Consider the following 12541-nt stretch of genomic DNA (forward strand, 5'->3'; position numbering starts at 1 on the left):
AGCTGTCAAAAATGACCCGAATAATGCATTGTGCTTAATTTTTAAAAGATATTGTTCATCATGGATTCCGATGATGAAGAATTCAACCCTCTCAACGATTTCAAATATACCAAGGATGCAAAAGTAGGTGAAGGTACTTACGCTGTTGTCTACAGAGGTAAAAATAGAAACTGTGTTTTCCAGCTCGACTTATACTTTCTCCTTCAAGTCATGGTGATGATTGACATGCTTTTGTTTAAAAGGGACATGCGTACAAAGCGGCCGAAGAGTTGCTATCAAAAAGATTAAAATGGGTCAATTTAAGGATGGACTCGATTTAACAGCTATCAGAGAAGTCAAGTATCTGCAGGAGTTACGACATCCTAACATCATAGAAGTAATCAAACAGAGATCTTTTCGTCGATAAAAGCAGTACAACAGTAACTGAACCATACTGATCTCTTTATTGGTGTACTTAGTTGATCGATGTGTTTTCTCAAAAGACGAATCTGAATCTCGTACTAGAATATTTGGACACTGACTTGGAACAAGTCATTAAAGACAAAAGCCTTTTGTTTATGCCAGCAGATATCAAATCGTGGATGATGATGATGCTCAGAGGATTAGACCATTGCCACCGTCATTTCATCCTACACAGAGTAAGGTTTTATGGTGTTTATAGAACAAAAATTGACGCTAGAGAGGAAATAAGAAATTGATACCAAACGATATACTGCAATCTGTTAGGATATGAAACCGAATAACTTGCTGATAACAAAAGAAGGACAATTGAAAATTGCAGATTTTGGTCTGGCTCGAGACTGGGGAGATCCCAACAGACAAATGACTTCAGAAGTAGTAACAAGGTAAAGTATCTAAAATAGTTATGATGGGGTTCTCGACGCGTAGATGGAGAGCTCTCTCCATCAACTATACATCTATACTCACCATCCTATGTTAGATGGTACCGTTCCCCAGAATTGTTATTAGGCGCGAAAGAATACTCATATGCCGTGGATATTTGGGCAGTTGGATGCATTTTTGCAGAACTTATGTTAAGAACACCGTACGTTGCCGGTGAATCAGATATGGATCAACTTACGAAAATATTCCATGCCTTAGGCACACCTACTGAACATGAGTGGCCAGGCCTATCGACTTTGCCCGGTTACGTTCCTTTCAAACACTTCCCTAAAGTACCTCTGCGACAATATTTCACAGCTGCAGGCGCTGACGCTTTAAGTCTACTCGAGCAGATGTTGGTATTCGATCCAAATAAGCGCTGGACAGCAGAGGAGTGCTTGGGCCATTCTTATTTTAGAAATGCGCCGTTGCCTACGACGCCAGAAAAGTTGCCCAAACCAAAAATTGTCATGGAAACGGAGACTCCACCCAATGATATCAGCAACCCTAATACATTGAAACGGAAATTACCTCCTTCTACATCAACAGTTAGTAGCAATAGTAATCGAACTGAGGACGTTCCCAATAAGAAACAAGCTACTTGATACCATTTTCAAACCGATCAATAAAACTAAAGGCTAATGAATCATAAGTATATTCTGGTTTTGTCAATTATCGAGCCAATGAGAGACTTTATCGATTTCAAGCGAGGGGAAGCCAAAAGTGGGTGTGTTACATGGTTTTAGTGTATGAAATTTATTTACAGAAAGAAATTTACAATTGAAGGCATCTACTAGAACATGAGAATAGTTTATTTGGCATCACTTATGTTATTATTACTGCTCTCAGCATTGCTGTTATTAGTCAACCATTTTGGTGTGAAACTCATCACTTTCCAGCTAGAATGATCTTTTGTTGGTATAGGTGATTCAAAACTTTTATAATCAGTTTCGAATGTACTAGGTATATCTTTTCTTTTCGGTCCAGTTGAAGATGGGGAAGACTGTGGTAGCAAGGATGCTGAAAGAGCGGATAAGGAAGACGTCCTTGAGGGTGTGCTGGTATTGGCTGCTGCAATAGTTGAAGACGAGAAAAAAGATGTTAAAGAGCGACGTTTGTTGGTATCCTTTCGTTGTTGACTGTGTGTTGATCGTGAAAAGCTGGTATGATAAATAGACTCTATAGTTGTGGTCATAGCAGACTTCGGGGATGACTTTTCCGGAATGAAGCGCATATTGTTATTGTTCCTTGTGTTGGTAACGATAGAAGTCGTATCTGAGGTAACACTTCTGGTCATACTTTCTGAATTTTGATTATTTATGGCGATGCCGGTGGCGTTGGACGTGGTTAGCGTGTACTCGGGAACTTGTGATGGACAGTGTTGAGGTATTTGAGAATAAGCAGTTGGTCCCTGTGGTAACAGTTGGGGTGAATGAACAGAATGGCTGACTCTTGTAAAATCACTTCTATTACTGCTGCAGCAACTAATGTCATCGTCGTGAACTAGACTTGATTTAGAGAACATATTAGTGAACCAGGACAATGGTCTAGCTGTCTTTGTGGAGGATGTGGAGGACACTGTCACAGTTGAGGCTGATTTGGATAAAGAAGGCATATTCAATGTCTCTCGTCGTTTAAGCTGTCTCTTCTTGATAATCTCTTCCTGAACTCTTAACTCATCTTCTTCAACCTTCTGAACATAAACAACTTGTAAATCGTTCATTGTCGTTTTCAAAACACCTAGCTCGCGCAGCATATCTTTTACTAAAGTCAGAAATGAAAAGAAGGCCGCCATATGCTCTTCCTGACTATCAAATTGTTGCGGCTCTATCTGTTGTTGCTTATTGACATTATTATGGCAGTCGTCTGAATTGCTGTCAGCAGTTGTGAAAGCAGTTAACTCGCTGCTGACAACGGATGGCTTGAGCCATAAAAATCGACTTTCTAGCGTGTCAATATCCACTAAGAGATTTTCAATAATGGAATTACTCATGCTACTTAGTTCTTTAATATCAAATGCACGTTTCAGTCTTCTGTTTAAAACTCGGATATCAGACCCTCTTAGCCTATCCAGGAGCTGTGAAACATGTTCGTGTAGCTTTGTGTAAGGCGATTTTGCTAAAGAAGGCGTACAAAGTGCAGTTACTTCTTCAGGTGTTGTATTTCCTTTACTTCCAAACGACATTGTAGGTGCTGAAACCATTCTATATCCTTCTCTTTGATTAGCTTCCTGTTGTTGCTGTTGCTGCTGTTGTATAGTATAGTCTGGTGGTTGCTCTTCATCTTCTTTATTATTGACATAATAATGATAATGGTGGTGATGTACAATGGCATTTTGGCCATCCTTACTAGTAGTAACAAGTGGTGATGTTGAGAGAGAAGGCTTTAATACTGTAGTTGTTGGCATAGATGCTGAAGAAGTTGGCCTTCGTATCGGCTGATCTGGCGTCCTCATAAATGTTTCATTGTTTGACTGTTTTCGATGCGTTGGATTGCCTTTACTAACTGAAGTGGCGCGTTTCACTTCACTATTACTATCATCACTATTCTTGTTTTCATTACCTCTAAAGGCAAAGAGATCACTAATTGTCTCACTTTCTGTTTTTCTGCTGCTCTTATTACTGCTGTTATTGATCAAAGTATTTGGTACTGTATCAGTCGTAGGGCGTATATTCGACGAAGAAGTAGAAGATGAGGGAGATAGAATCAAATCTTCTTGCAACCGTTTCTCTAACGTAAGTGCAACAATTTCTTCTTGCGCTTCAGATAACTGTTCTTTGCAATTCATGAGATCTGTTTTGAGCTTGCTGTTAACGGCTGAAAGCTCTTTAATAAGATGAATGAAATCATTTGTATTACTGTTATTATTGCTTGTTTGATTTGTCGACGGCAGATACTATCAACATTACAATTTGAAAGTCAATAAGAGACGCTCTCAATGAGTTTGACATTTATAGCATTCCTCAATTGTAAAAGTACCTTAACTTCATCATTGCCATTCATATTAACGTTTCCATCGCTCTTGCCATTAAGCACACCATGAGTATTGGTTATTCTTTGTTTCATCTGTTTCGTTAGCTTTTCATGATCAGCATTCAATGTCTCTAACGAATTAGGTTAAGTATGACAATATAGACCCTTGAAACACATATAAAATTGCGTATTTACCATATCTTGCTTTCAACTTTTTGACTTTTGCTTCTAAAATAAGTTCATTCTTCCTGCGAATCGCTAATTCCTGATTTGTATCTTCCAGCTTAAGATATTCTTTTTAGTATTCCATGCTCCTCTACCATTTGCTTGAACCTATTCCTTCCTTCTTTCAAATTACATTTAAATAATATTTAAATTTTTACCTTCGCCGTTAACGTCTCTTCTCTAGATTCTGAATGTCGTGCCATAAATTTATATATCCGTAACTTTTCTAGCTCTGCATTTTTTGCTTGAATATCGTTCGAAAATTGATTGCATTTATCATTTGCCATTTCTAAATCCGCTATTGTTTCATCCAAAATCTGTCGAAAAACGTCGCATGTGATTTGTTAGTGTTGCTGTTATAGAACCGGGCGAGAGAGTTGGGACTAGGGAGGGAAAGATGTATTGCGTGTTATCAAATACAATATACCTTTTGTAATTTTTGATATTCCCAAAGCCATTTATTCTTTTCTTTCGTTATTTCTTCTTTTGATGATTCCACATCGTCCAATGACTGCTCTAACTCAAGCAACCTCTTGTGACAATCATTCAACTTAAACATAAAATATATAAGGTTAGAATTGGTATTGCAACATATGTATGTGTAACATTTTTAGAAGCACACAATGATCCATGCAAACGTGTACCTGTTGCTGTAATTGTGCTTTCTGCTGATTTGCTTCATTGACATACGTTTCGTGCTTCTGAAGTAATCCCTGACCAATTTCTTTGTGTGCATGCAATATGCGTCAAGTCAGTTGCATTTAACATAATGAAATCAGTTAGCGATATTTTGTTTACCTGCTGCTAGCCTTGTATCTGACTCCAATTTTCTTATTTTTCGATTATAATACTCGAGATTATCACAGTCTTGTCTTCCACAACATCGGCATACCATGCTATCGTATAAGAACAAACTGCCAGTTGAGGTTGAGGTTGAAGGAGTAGAATCCAGCAAGAACAATTGACTGCCATTGTTCATCATACTTTCTCTGTCGTCTGCTAATATGGGCATTGTTGGAGTGCTATTGCTTTGCTGTGGTTTATATTCGTAACTGTCTGCGCTTTCCGCATTATTGATGGTACACGATATGGATGATCGAGACTTATTACTACTTCTGCTGTTCGCTACTACATGCGCTGTAGCGGATTTTGTCAACGAAGGTTTACGGCGCATTATGGAAAATTGGAAACTAAGGGACTGAGAAGTGGATGAACGAAAACCTCTATTACAGCTGGAATGTCTCCGAGTTATAGCTCGAGTAAAATGTGTCAAGACCAAGAAAGGGTAAGAGAAGTAGTTTTATGACAAATTATAATAATTGCTACTGAATGGTTATAAAAGAAGAGAAGAAGGGTCAGTTCAACTTCTTCTTGTGCTAGTAGTGCTTTTTTAGACAACGTTTCCAAACTTTTTCATTATGAATTCAAATTCAGATAGGACACCAATATTCGGTTACTAGGCTTTTTTATTGTTTTAAACAGTAGATATATCTCTTCCCCAAACTGCACATTTTGTCCAATCTATGCTTAGGTTCATACGTGTGCGCATACTGACTTGCTTACTCCAGTAAATACTTCGCCAGAGATATAAAGCCCATAAACCACCAGTCATCTTATACCCCCATTTGAAATCACCCACTGCTGTATTGCCTAAATAAGCCAATGAACCCAAGTAGTTGTAGGTAAAGGGGCCAACTATCTGCTTCATTGTAGATTCATCTCTTGTGACGAAGGCACCCTCTTTGTTCTTTTCAACTAATCTATTCAAGTATTTAGCCAGATATTTTCCTTGCTGACTTGCAACTTGTGCGGTCTTTAAGTAAAATATTACATGTGAACAGGCGATATAAAAAAGGAGTATTTGTTTCCTATAAAGTGACTTACAGCAGGCAAATGTGTCAGCTTCTTATTTACATCCTCTAACATAGCCTTCATCTCATTCATATCAAGGGTACCGCTATGGTCCACATCATATTGTCGGAACATCTTTTTGAGGTTCGTCAAATGTTCCGCTGCCAAAGGGTACTTTCGGCGTATCTTGTCACAGATGCTAAGGAACTCTTTGAATTGTAATGTGCCATCTTTATCCCTATTGAGTTCAATATTAAGATAAAAGCTGTTAAGCCATCTAGAGTAGCAGTTATATACACACTTACACATCGCCTTCTTCGAATAGATCCATGATATTTTCTAAAAGATCGGGGTTTTCGATTGAAGCGCAATCACCAAGGGCAAAGATGGACTCATCCTCTATTCCTTTCAAATGCAAATATTCGTCCGTTGTCAGCACTCTTTTATGCGCCTGAACTGGGAGTTTCTCTGTAAGGTTCTGGGCAAATGGTGTCATAGCTATTATGCCAGTAATAAGAGCATGCTGATCAGATTCTGTTCTTTTACTAGTTGTTCACCGTTCATGAGGCTATCTAATTGTACATCCGTTTCACTTACCAATACCAGTTGACCATAGACATAAACCGTAAGGTAGTTTTTTTGTAATGGGTTTATCATCTGGGTTTGCTGGTTTGATTGTATAGACTACTTCGTCAGGGTCAATCTTAACAACTCTTGCATTAGTGATGACATCTATTTTCTCGCGTTCAAATCTCTTCTCTGCATAGTCGCTGATTTCACTATCAAAGGTGTTCAAAATATGATCTCTGGACTGTATAATGTGGATAGTGATGTCCTCACGAACCAATTTAGGAAACTATAAACACATATATGGCTGTTAAGCAAATGGTTACCTATTATGCAATACTACCAATTAGATGTTCACTAACCCATTTCACTAGATCCTCATTGATCCAGTCTGACACTTCAGCTGCAAATTCAACACCTGTCGGCCCTCCACCACAAACAACGAACGATAACAGCCGCTTACGCTCTTCTGGCGTAGTCGTTGGTAAGCATGCCTTTTCTGCATTTTCCATTACTTTATGTCGGATTTTTATAGCATCTTGGATCGTTTTTAACTGCACTGTATGCTGAATGCCTTCAATACCATGAGTTATGCCCGTAGCGCCGACGGCTACAACCAATTTGTCATAAGGTACATAAAAGCTGCTATCACCGCTTTTACTGTGCACTTCCACAAGTTTGTTCTCTAAATCGATGTCCAGTGCTTTCCCTTCTACGAAATGAGCTCTAATTCTTGCGACGATTTTACGTACTGGTTCCAAAAGCGATCTATAATAGCCAATACCCGCAATATGTATGCAAGAAAGACAAAACACAAACCCACTTTAATTCCTCGTTTTGCCCCTGTCTCCCCTGACCTGTTTCGTTTTTACCTTAATTCCAATGTACCGACTGTCGCGCTAGGCAATAACGGCGTGAATAAAAAGTAATTGTTATCACTCACCACCGTAACATTATACTTGTCCTTATCCAAATTTTTTAAAACAGAAACCGCTCCCCATCCTGAACCAAGAATAACAAGACGCGGTTTCTCTTCTATGTTGAACGCTATGTGTTGTTCAACAGAATCGTCAATATAGTATTTAGCAATTGGTAAGTTTTTGGGACCTCCTCTCTCGGGATAGAGCGCAAGACGCGGAACATGTTCATGAGCGCCAACCACGTCAACGAAATTGTCACGGTCTTGAGACAAGTAATAGACCAACCAGCTTGTTCCCCCAAGCAAAGTGCTGTAGGCCGCGAGTCGTTTCAATTTGGGGCCAAACCATTGATTAGGTAACTTGTTATTTGAATTAAAAAATCTTTTGTTGGCTAGCTGTGACAGTTGGGAGTGTCTTGTGCCTTTGATAAAAGCAGAACGGAAGAGCATAAGAGTAGGATATAAGGTAACTAGGTAGAGTATTAAAAAAAAGAAGAAGATGAGGGGACACCGACGAGAGGAGAGAAAATGGTCTTTTGAAATATTCCAACAGAGATAGACTTTTCGCATTGATTACATCATTTAAAGTTATTTCAAAAAAAGGAAAAACGTTTCCCGCTCATTGTTGTGAATTCGCCCTGTAACAACAGTCGCCTAGGAGAAGCTGCCCCGCAATACGTACAATTTGAAACAATTCAGTCCTTCCAGCCGTAACTGAAGGGTATAAAATTAGTTTCGCTCATGATTCAAATAAAACTCTATGGAAGGAAGAGGAGAGAAACGGAAATCGTATTAAAAATAAACAAGATGAATATGCTGGTCTATTGACTAGATTCATAAAGTAAAGTCTGCTTTGCTTGTTTGGAAACGAGGTATAGCCAAGTCATCGCAAATTCATTTTGCTGAATTTTTTTTTTATAGCTTCAGCCAAGCTTACCAAATTTTGTATTACAAATGCTCATTATGAGCGCATAACATTCGTATAACCTTTTTTAATGCGCATAACTCTTATATCCGAAGCCAATAAATCCAATTTGCAATAAAAACGGAATCAGAAGAGCTTGCAAATCATGTAGCCTGTTGGCACTTACCGATAGAGGTACGTTATGAGGGACCATTATGGAGAATCATTAGAGCGGCTACGTTTCATGGATTGACGAATAAATAAATTATGGGAATAATTCAACCAAATAAAAAATGGCCAAAATATGCCAAATCGCTTGCTTTATACAGATTAGGAAATGAAGGGATTGAGCTTCACGATAAGACATCCTTGTAGTTCTCTGTGATCGGTTTACATTCGTATTACAGTCTTTTATTGATGGATCAACGTAGTAGACACTCCAACATCTTCCCCCCCCCCACTTTATCTTTCTTAATACCAATCAAGCGTAAACATATGGTCATAGAGTGCTTGCGCTATGCGTGCGTGAACAAAAGTGGAATAATGTGCTTTATCCCAGTAAATTCTATGCGTACGTATTCAATTTCAAATGTCAAAATTTTGTTAAAGAAAGTTTGTACAGTCGGTATACCTTACCCATTGCATATTGCACTGTAGTTGCAATGCCACTTTGAATTTTCCATTATAGTTTGCTCGGGAAAAAACGAATAGAATAGTTTGTATGTTTCAAAGAAAACTGCTTTCGAATCATTATGTCTGCTATTTAGATCCTCTATGTTCGTTTGTAATCGTTCGTTAAATTTCATGATTGACTCTTTGTAAGACTGTCTGAATTCCTCTGTTTTGTCATTATTCGCTGGATAAAGATGTGTTGGATTCACACCCAAGCAAATAATATATCGAGCTCCGGTCTCGTATAGCTTTTCCTAAATGTCGTTGGAGTACAACGCAAACGATTAAGCATTTAGTTACCCTATCACTGAGTAATAATGTTTGCACACGCTTTATGTTTGAGAATTACCAAATTATATCTAATTGTAAATTGAGTATCATTCAGAATGCGATCTCTTTCCACGTTATTGTTGGGATACTTTTTGTTGTTGTAAAGCTCGGCTATATCATTTCCCCCTAACCAAATGAAGTAAAGCTTATCGTATTTTGGTTCAGTAGTATCTTCTGTGAGCGTGTATCGATAGACTTGACCGGAAAAGTCAGGCTGAGGCCTAAAGACAAGAGACTGTTGCAATATTTGAGATAGCTGCTACTACGATCAACATTAATGTTCCAAGCTTACATTATTGACAGTTGCACCGACACGGGCAAAGGTATATAGATCAGCATCATTTAGCATAGCTGTTAAGTATTCAACCCAAAGCGGACCGTCCGAATTACGCATGATCTAAGCAAAGGAGTGAAATCAGCCAGGAGTTAAATATGCAGAGTGTGTTGTTAGAGCAGTGAAGTAAGGTCATGCTTACAAAGTTTGCGGTATATGGATGCAAGCTAGATTATACATAATTGCAAAGGAAACTCTCTTTAGTATTTTAGCCATACACAACTCCCTGCGCGTAATTGTATAAAGTCCAGACATAGCAGTTTCTATATACCTATTAGGATCTATTATGGCTGCCATATTATCATAAAGGTAATCAAACGATCGATTATCCGTCATGGAATCACCAAAAACAACAATGTCTTGAAAAATAGCGTCATTTCTTTTACTGATGATGTTAGCATGGACTGCTATTGGCAACTGTATGTAGGATTGCTGATAAATAATAATTGAAATTGTCAACCACATGAAAACGTTGCGCATCTTTTATTTCTTACTGCAAGAATAGCTTTTGGAACAGTATAAAAAATGAAGAAAGAAGAACAGTAGAATAAAAGTAAAAAACAAAGAAATTAATTCTATTGCAACCCAAATAGTCGAAGCAAGAAGATTGTAAGTTCAGTGGCTACTGCAGTAACATGCAGTTTATCTTTATACTGTTGGAAATCGTACTGAATCCCTTACTTTAACCGATTGTCAGGCCATACAGAGAGTGTGATTGTTATACCCTTTTCAATGAACATATTACCTGTTTTCTCTTCCCCGAACATTATGGTAAACACTGTCTTTCATCGATGTTATTCCAAGTAAAGAATGATATCAGGCATGCACGAAGGAAAAAAACAAAAAAAAAAAAAAACTTATTGTTGAAGCCACAACCAATAAAGTATTAAAAGAAAAAAAAAAAGGCATGCAGCTATTGTAATACTTTGGTTGATCATGCATTGTTCCTAAGCTTTTTGAAATATTTAGAATAGCTTTTAAACAAACGGGAAAAAAAAGGCAGAACTTGTCCTTGCCAATACTTCATTTATAAAAACGTGACCCGCTAACTCTCATAAAAAAGAAAAATGAACAGCTATTTCTCACTGGCTGTTTGGCAGCTTCCATCCAAGTTACAGCTTCCAAGCAGCTAGCGCATTCGAACTGCCAAGTTCTTGGTAAGTAGAATATTTTTGCTTTTAATTTTTTGGTTTCTGACCGCACGGCTCTCAGTAGGTGAGGAAATCCCACCGCAAATTTTTGATCTTCCGTCAAATAGAAAAAAGAAAGGCCAATTTTTCTCTCTTCTTCTGTGTTAGATCTCCCACTTTCCTTTAGATCGATCATGGCAGCGCCGCAAAAAAGATCAAAAGAGTCAGATATGACTGAATCACAAGCAAAAAAGAAGCAAATGTTGGAGAAAGTGAGTGATCCTAATTCTCTCTTGCCTACCAATGCTTTGCTTGACATTCAAGAAGATTTTCGTGTTATAATCGGCACCTATGAGCGATTATTGTTTGGTGTAAACGCTTATTGGACAGAAGAGGTTTGTTTGTTTGTTCTTGCTACACTGTTTGGTTAAGTAGAAGATAATAACTCTTTTAAACTCTACACAATGTCTCCAGAAGAAAAAAGTAAAGATGGAACCTGTATTTATTATTCCTGCACATACTGGATGTATTCGCACAGTATCTGTAGGTGGTCACTTTTTGGCCTCTGGCAGTTCAGATGAAATTATTCGTCTGTATGATGTGAAAAAACGTAAGGAGTATGGGTCCTTGGGAGGACATCATTCAGGCGACATCACGGATATCAAATTCCATGGTAAATACATGCTGTCAGCAAGTGAGGATCATACGATCAATCTGTGGAGAACGAAGGATTGGGAATTTTTGAAAACCCTGAAAGGGCACAAGTAAATTCATTTGATAATGTAGCATTAAGATCGAGCTGTCAAAAATTGATCGTACAATTTATAGGGGCAAGATCAATTCTTTGGCTATTCATCCTACTGGTAAAATTGCACTATCTGTTGGTTCTGATAGACTTGCCATCGTTTGGAATTTAATGACGGGGAGAAAAGCAAGTGTAAACAAATTGGATAAAGGTAAGTGAAGAGAGATTGTGATTGTGTTAGGGTTCGGTGTTAAGAGTGTCTGACACTTTCAGTACAACAATAGAGGAGCCAATGATAGTCTTATGGAATACAGAAGGCAACCAGTATGCTGTCATGTTTGATAGGAAAATTCAAATATATAACGTCTCAGATGCACAAGTAGCAGTGACCATCAGTCATAGATCAAGATTCAACACAATGAAGTTTTTCCATTCAAAAGCGACAAATAAGGACTATATTGTAACAGGCAGTGAAGACAAATATCTAAGACTTTGGGATTTATCAACAGAGGAAGGCAAATGCATAAAAGAAATACAAGGGCATAAGCTCCGAGTTAAAGCAATCAGTGTATTAGAGTTGGAGGAAAAAACCTTACTCTTTTCTGTGTCATCAGATGGTGTAGTCAAATGCTGGGACCTGGATGATATACTCGCCAATTCTAACGATACGAACAATCAAGAAGGAGCTATTGAACCATTAGGCGAATATAATACAAAGTGTCGTGCGATTTGTATAACGTCTCATCAAGCATTTTTAAAATAAAAAAGCCCTTCTCACTCATTTTTTGTTTAAAAAGAAGGCTTGCTAACAGCCCTTTTTTAGGTTTCTTTCTGTATCACAGAGCCGCCTTTCATCTTTTTAATTTCTCGTTATTGCAAATCTTCCGCTTGTACGTGCGTTTACGTTGTGTGTGCCAAAAGATTGGTGGTTTCTATATTTAAGTAAACATGTGTATTACGCGCGCGTTGTTGTTTTGGAAATAAACCTCTCGTTCCATTATCAAATTTC

The 12541-nt window shown here is 38.0% G+C and overlaps 5 protein-coding genes across 5 annotated transcripts; 2 read left to right on the plus strand and 3 right to left on the minus strand.

Moving 5' to 3' along the window:
- Positions 1 to 60: 60 nt before the first annotated feature.
- Positions 61 to 1487, plus strand: BDF20DRAFT_838570 (kinase-like domain-containing protein; the record flags this gene model as incomplete). The annotated part of the gene is made up of 5 exons (XM_053079178.1): positions 61 to 157; positions 243 to 376; positions 459 to 638; positions 727 to 845; positions 941 to 1487. The coding sequence occupies 5 exons, from the start codon at positions 61 to 63 to the stop codon at positions 1485 to 1487; spliced, it is 1077 nt and encodes a 358-aa protein (XP_052932869.1).
- Positions 1488 to 1693: 206 nt separating this feature from the next.
- Positions 1694 to 5254, minus strand: BDF20DRAFT_916038 (uncharacterized protein; the record flags this gene model as incomplete). Its single annotated transcript, XM_053084402.1, has 7 exons — positions 1694 to 3778; positions 3862 to 3986; positions 4051 to 4138; positions 4239 to 4397; positions 4508 to 4630; positions 4725 to 4804; positions 4879 to 5254. 7 exons carry the CDS (start codon positions 5252 to 5254, stop codon positions 1694 to 1696), a joined length of 3036 nt encoding a protein of 1011 aa, XP_052932870.1.
- A 173-nt stretch (positions 5255 to 5427) lies between these two features.
- On the minus strand, positions 5428 to 8293 carry BDF20DRAFT_889802 (uncharacterized protein). The gene is made up of 6 exons (XM_053082154.1): positions 7371 to 8293; positions 6861 to 7266; positions 6529 to 6787; positions 6237 to 6429; positions 5965 to 6169; positions 5428 to 5893 (listed from the first exon to the last, which is right to left on the minus strand). Exons 1-6 carry the CDS (start codon positions 7985 to 7987, stop codon positions 5555 to 5557), a joined length of 2019 nt encoding a protein of 672 aa, XP_052932871.1. The 5' UTR covers positions 7988 to 8293; the 3' UTR covers positions 5428 to 5554.
- A 385-nt stretch (positions 8294 to 8678) lies between these two features.
- Positions 8679 to 9921, minus strand: BDF20DRAFT_111410 (uncharacterized protein). The gene is made up of 4 exons (XM_053074703.1): positions 9800 to 9921; positions 9616 to 9720; positions 9343 to 9558; positions 8679 to 9247 (listed from the first exon to the last, which is right to left on the minus strand). Exons 2-4 carry the CDS (start codon positions 9715 to 9717, stop codon positions 8954 to 8956), a joined length of 612 nt encoding a protein of 203 aa, XP_052932872.1. The 5' UTR covers positions 9718 to 9720; positions 9800 to 9921; the 3' UTR covers positions 8679 to 8953.
- A 1096-nt stretch (positions 9922 to 11017) lies between these two features.
- BDF20DRAFT_907635 (WD40-repeat-containing domain protein) lies at positions 11018 to 12295 on the plus strand (the record flags this gene model as incomplete). Its single annotated transcript, XM_053083403.1, has 4 exons — positions 11018 to 11182; positions 11262 to 11551; positions 11616 to 11743; positions 11817 to 12295. 4 exons carry the CDS (start codon positions 11018 to 11020, stop codon positions 12293 to 12295), a joined length of 1062 nt encoding a protein of 353 aa, XP_052932873.1.
- Between the last annotated feature and the right edge of the window lie 246 nt (positions 12296 to 12541).

This window comes from Mycotypha africana (genome assembly GCF_025528875.1).
Source record: "Mycotypha africana strain NRRL 2978 chromosome Unknown BDF20scaffold_10, whole genome shotgun sequence".
In the NCBI taxonomy this organism is placed as follows: Eukaryota; Fungi; Mucoromycota; class Mucoromycetes; order Mucorales; family Mycotyphaceae; genus Mycotypha; species Mycotypha africana.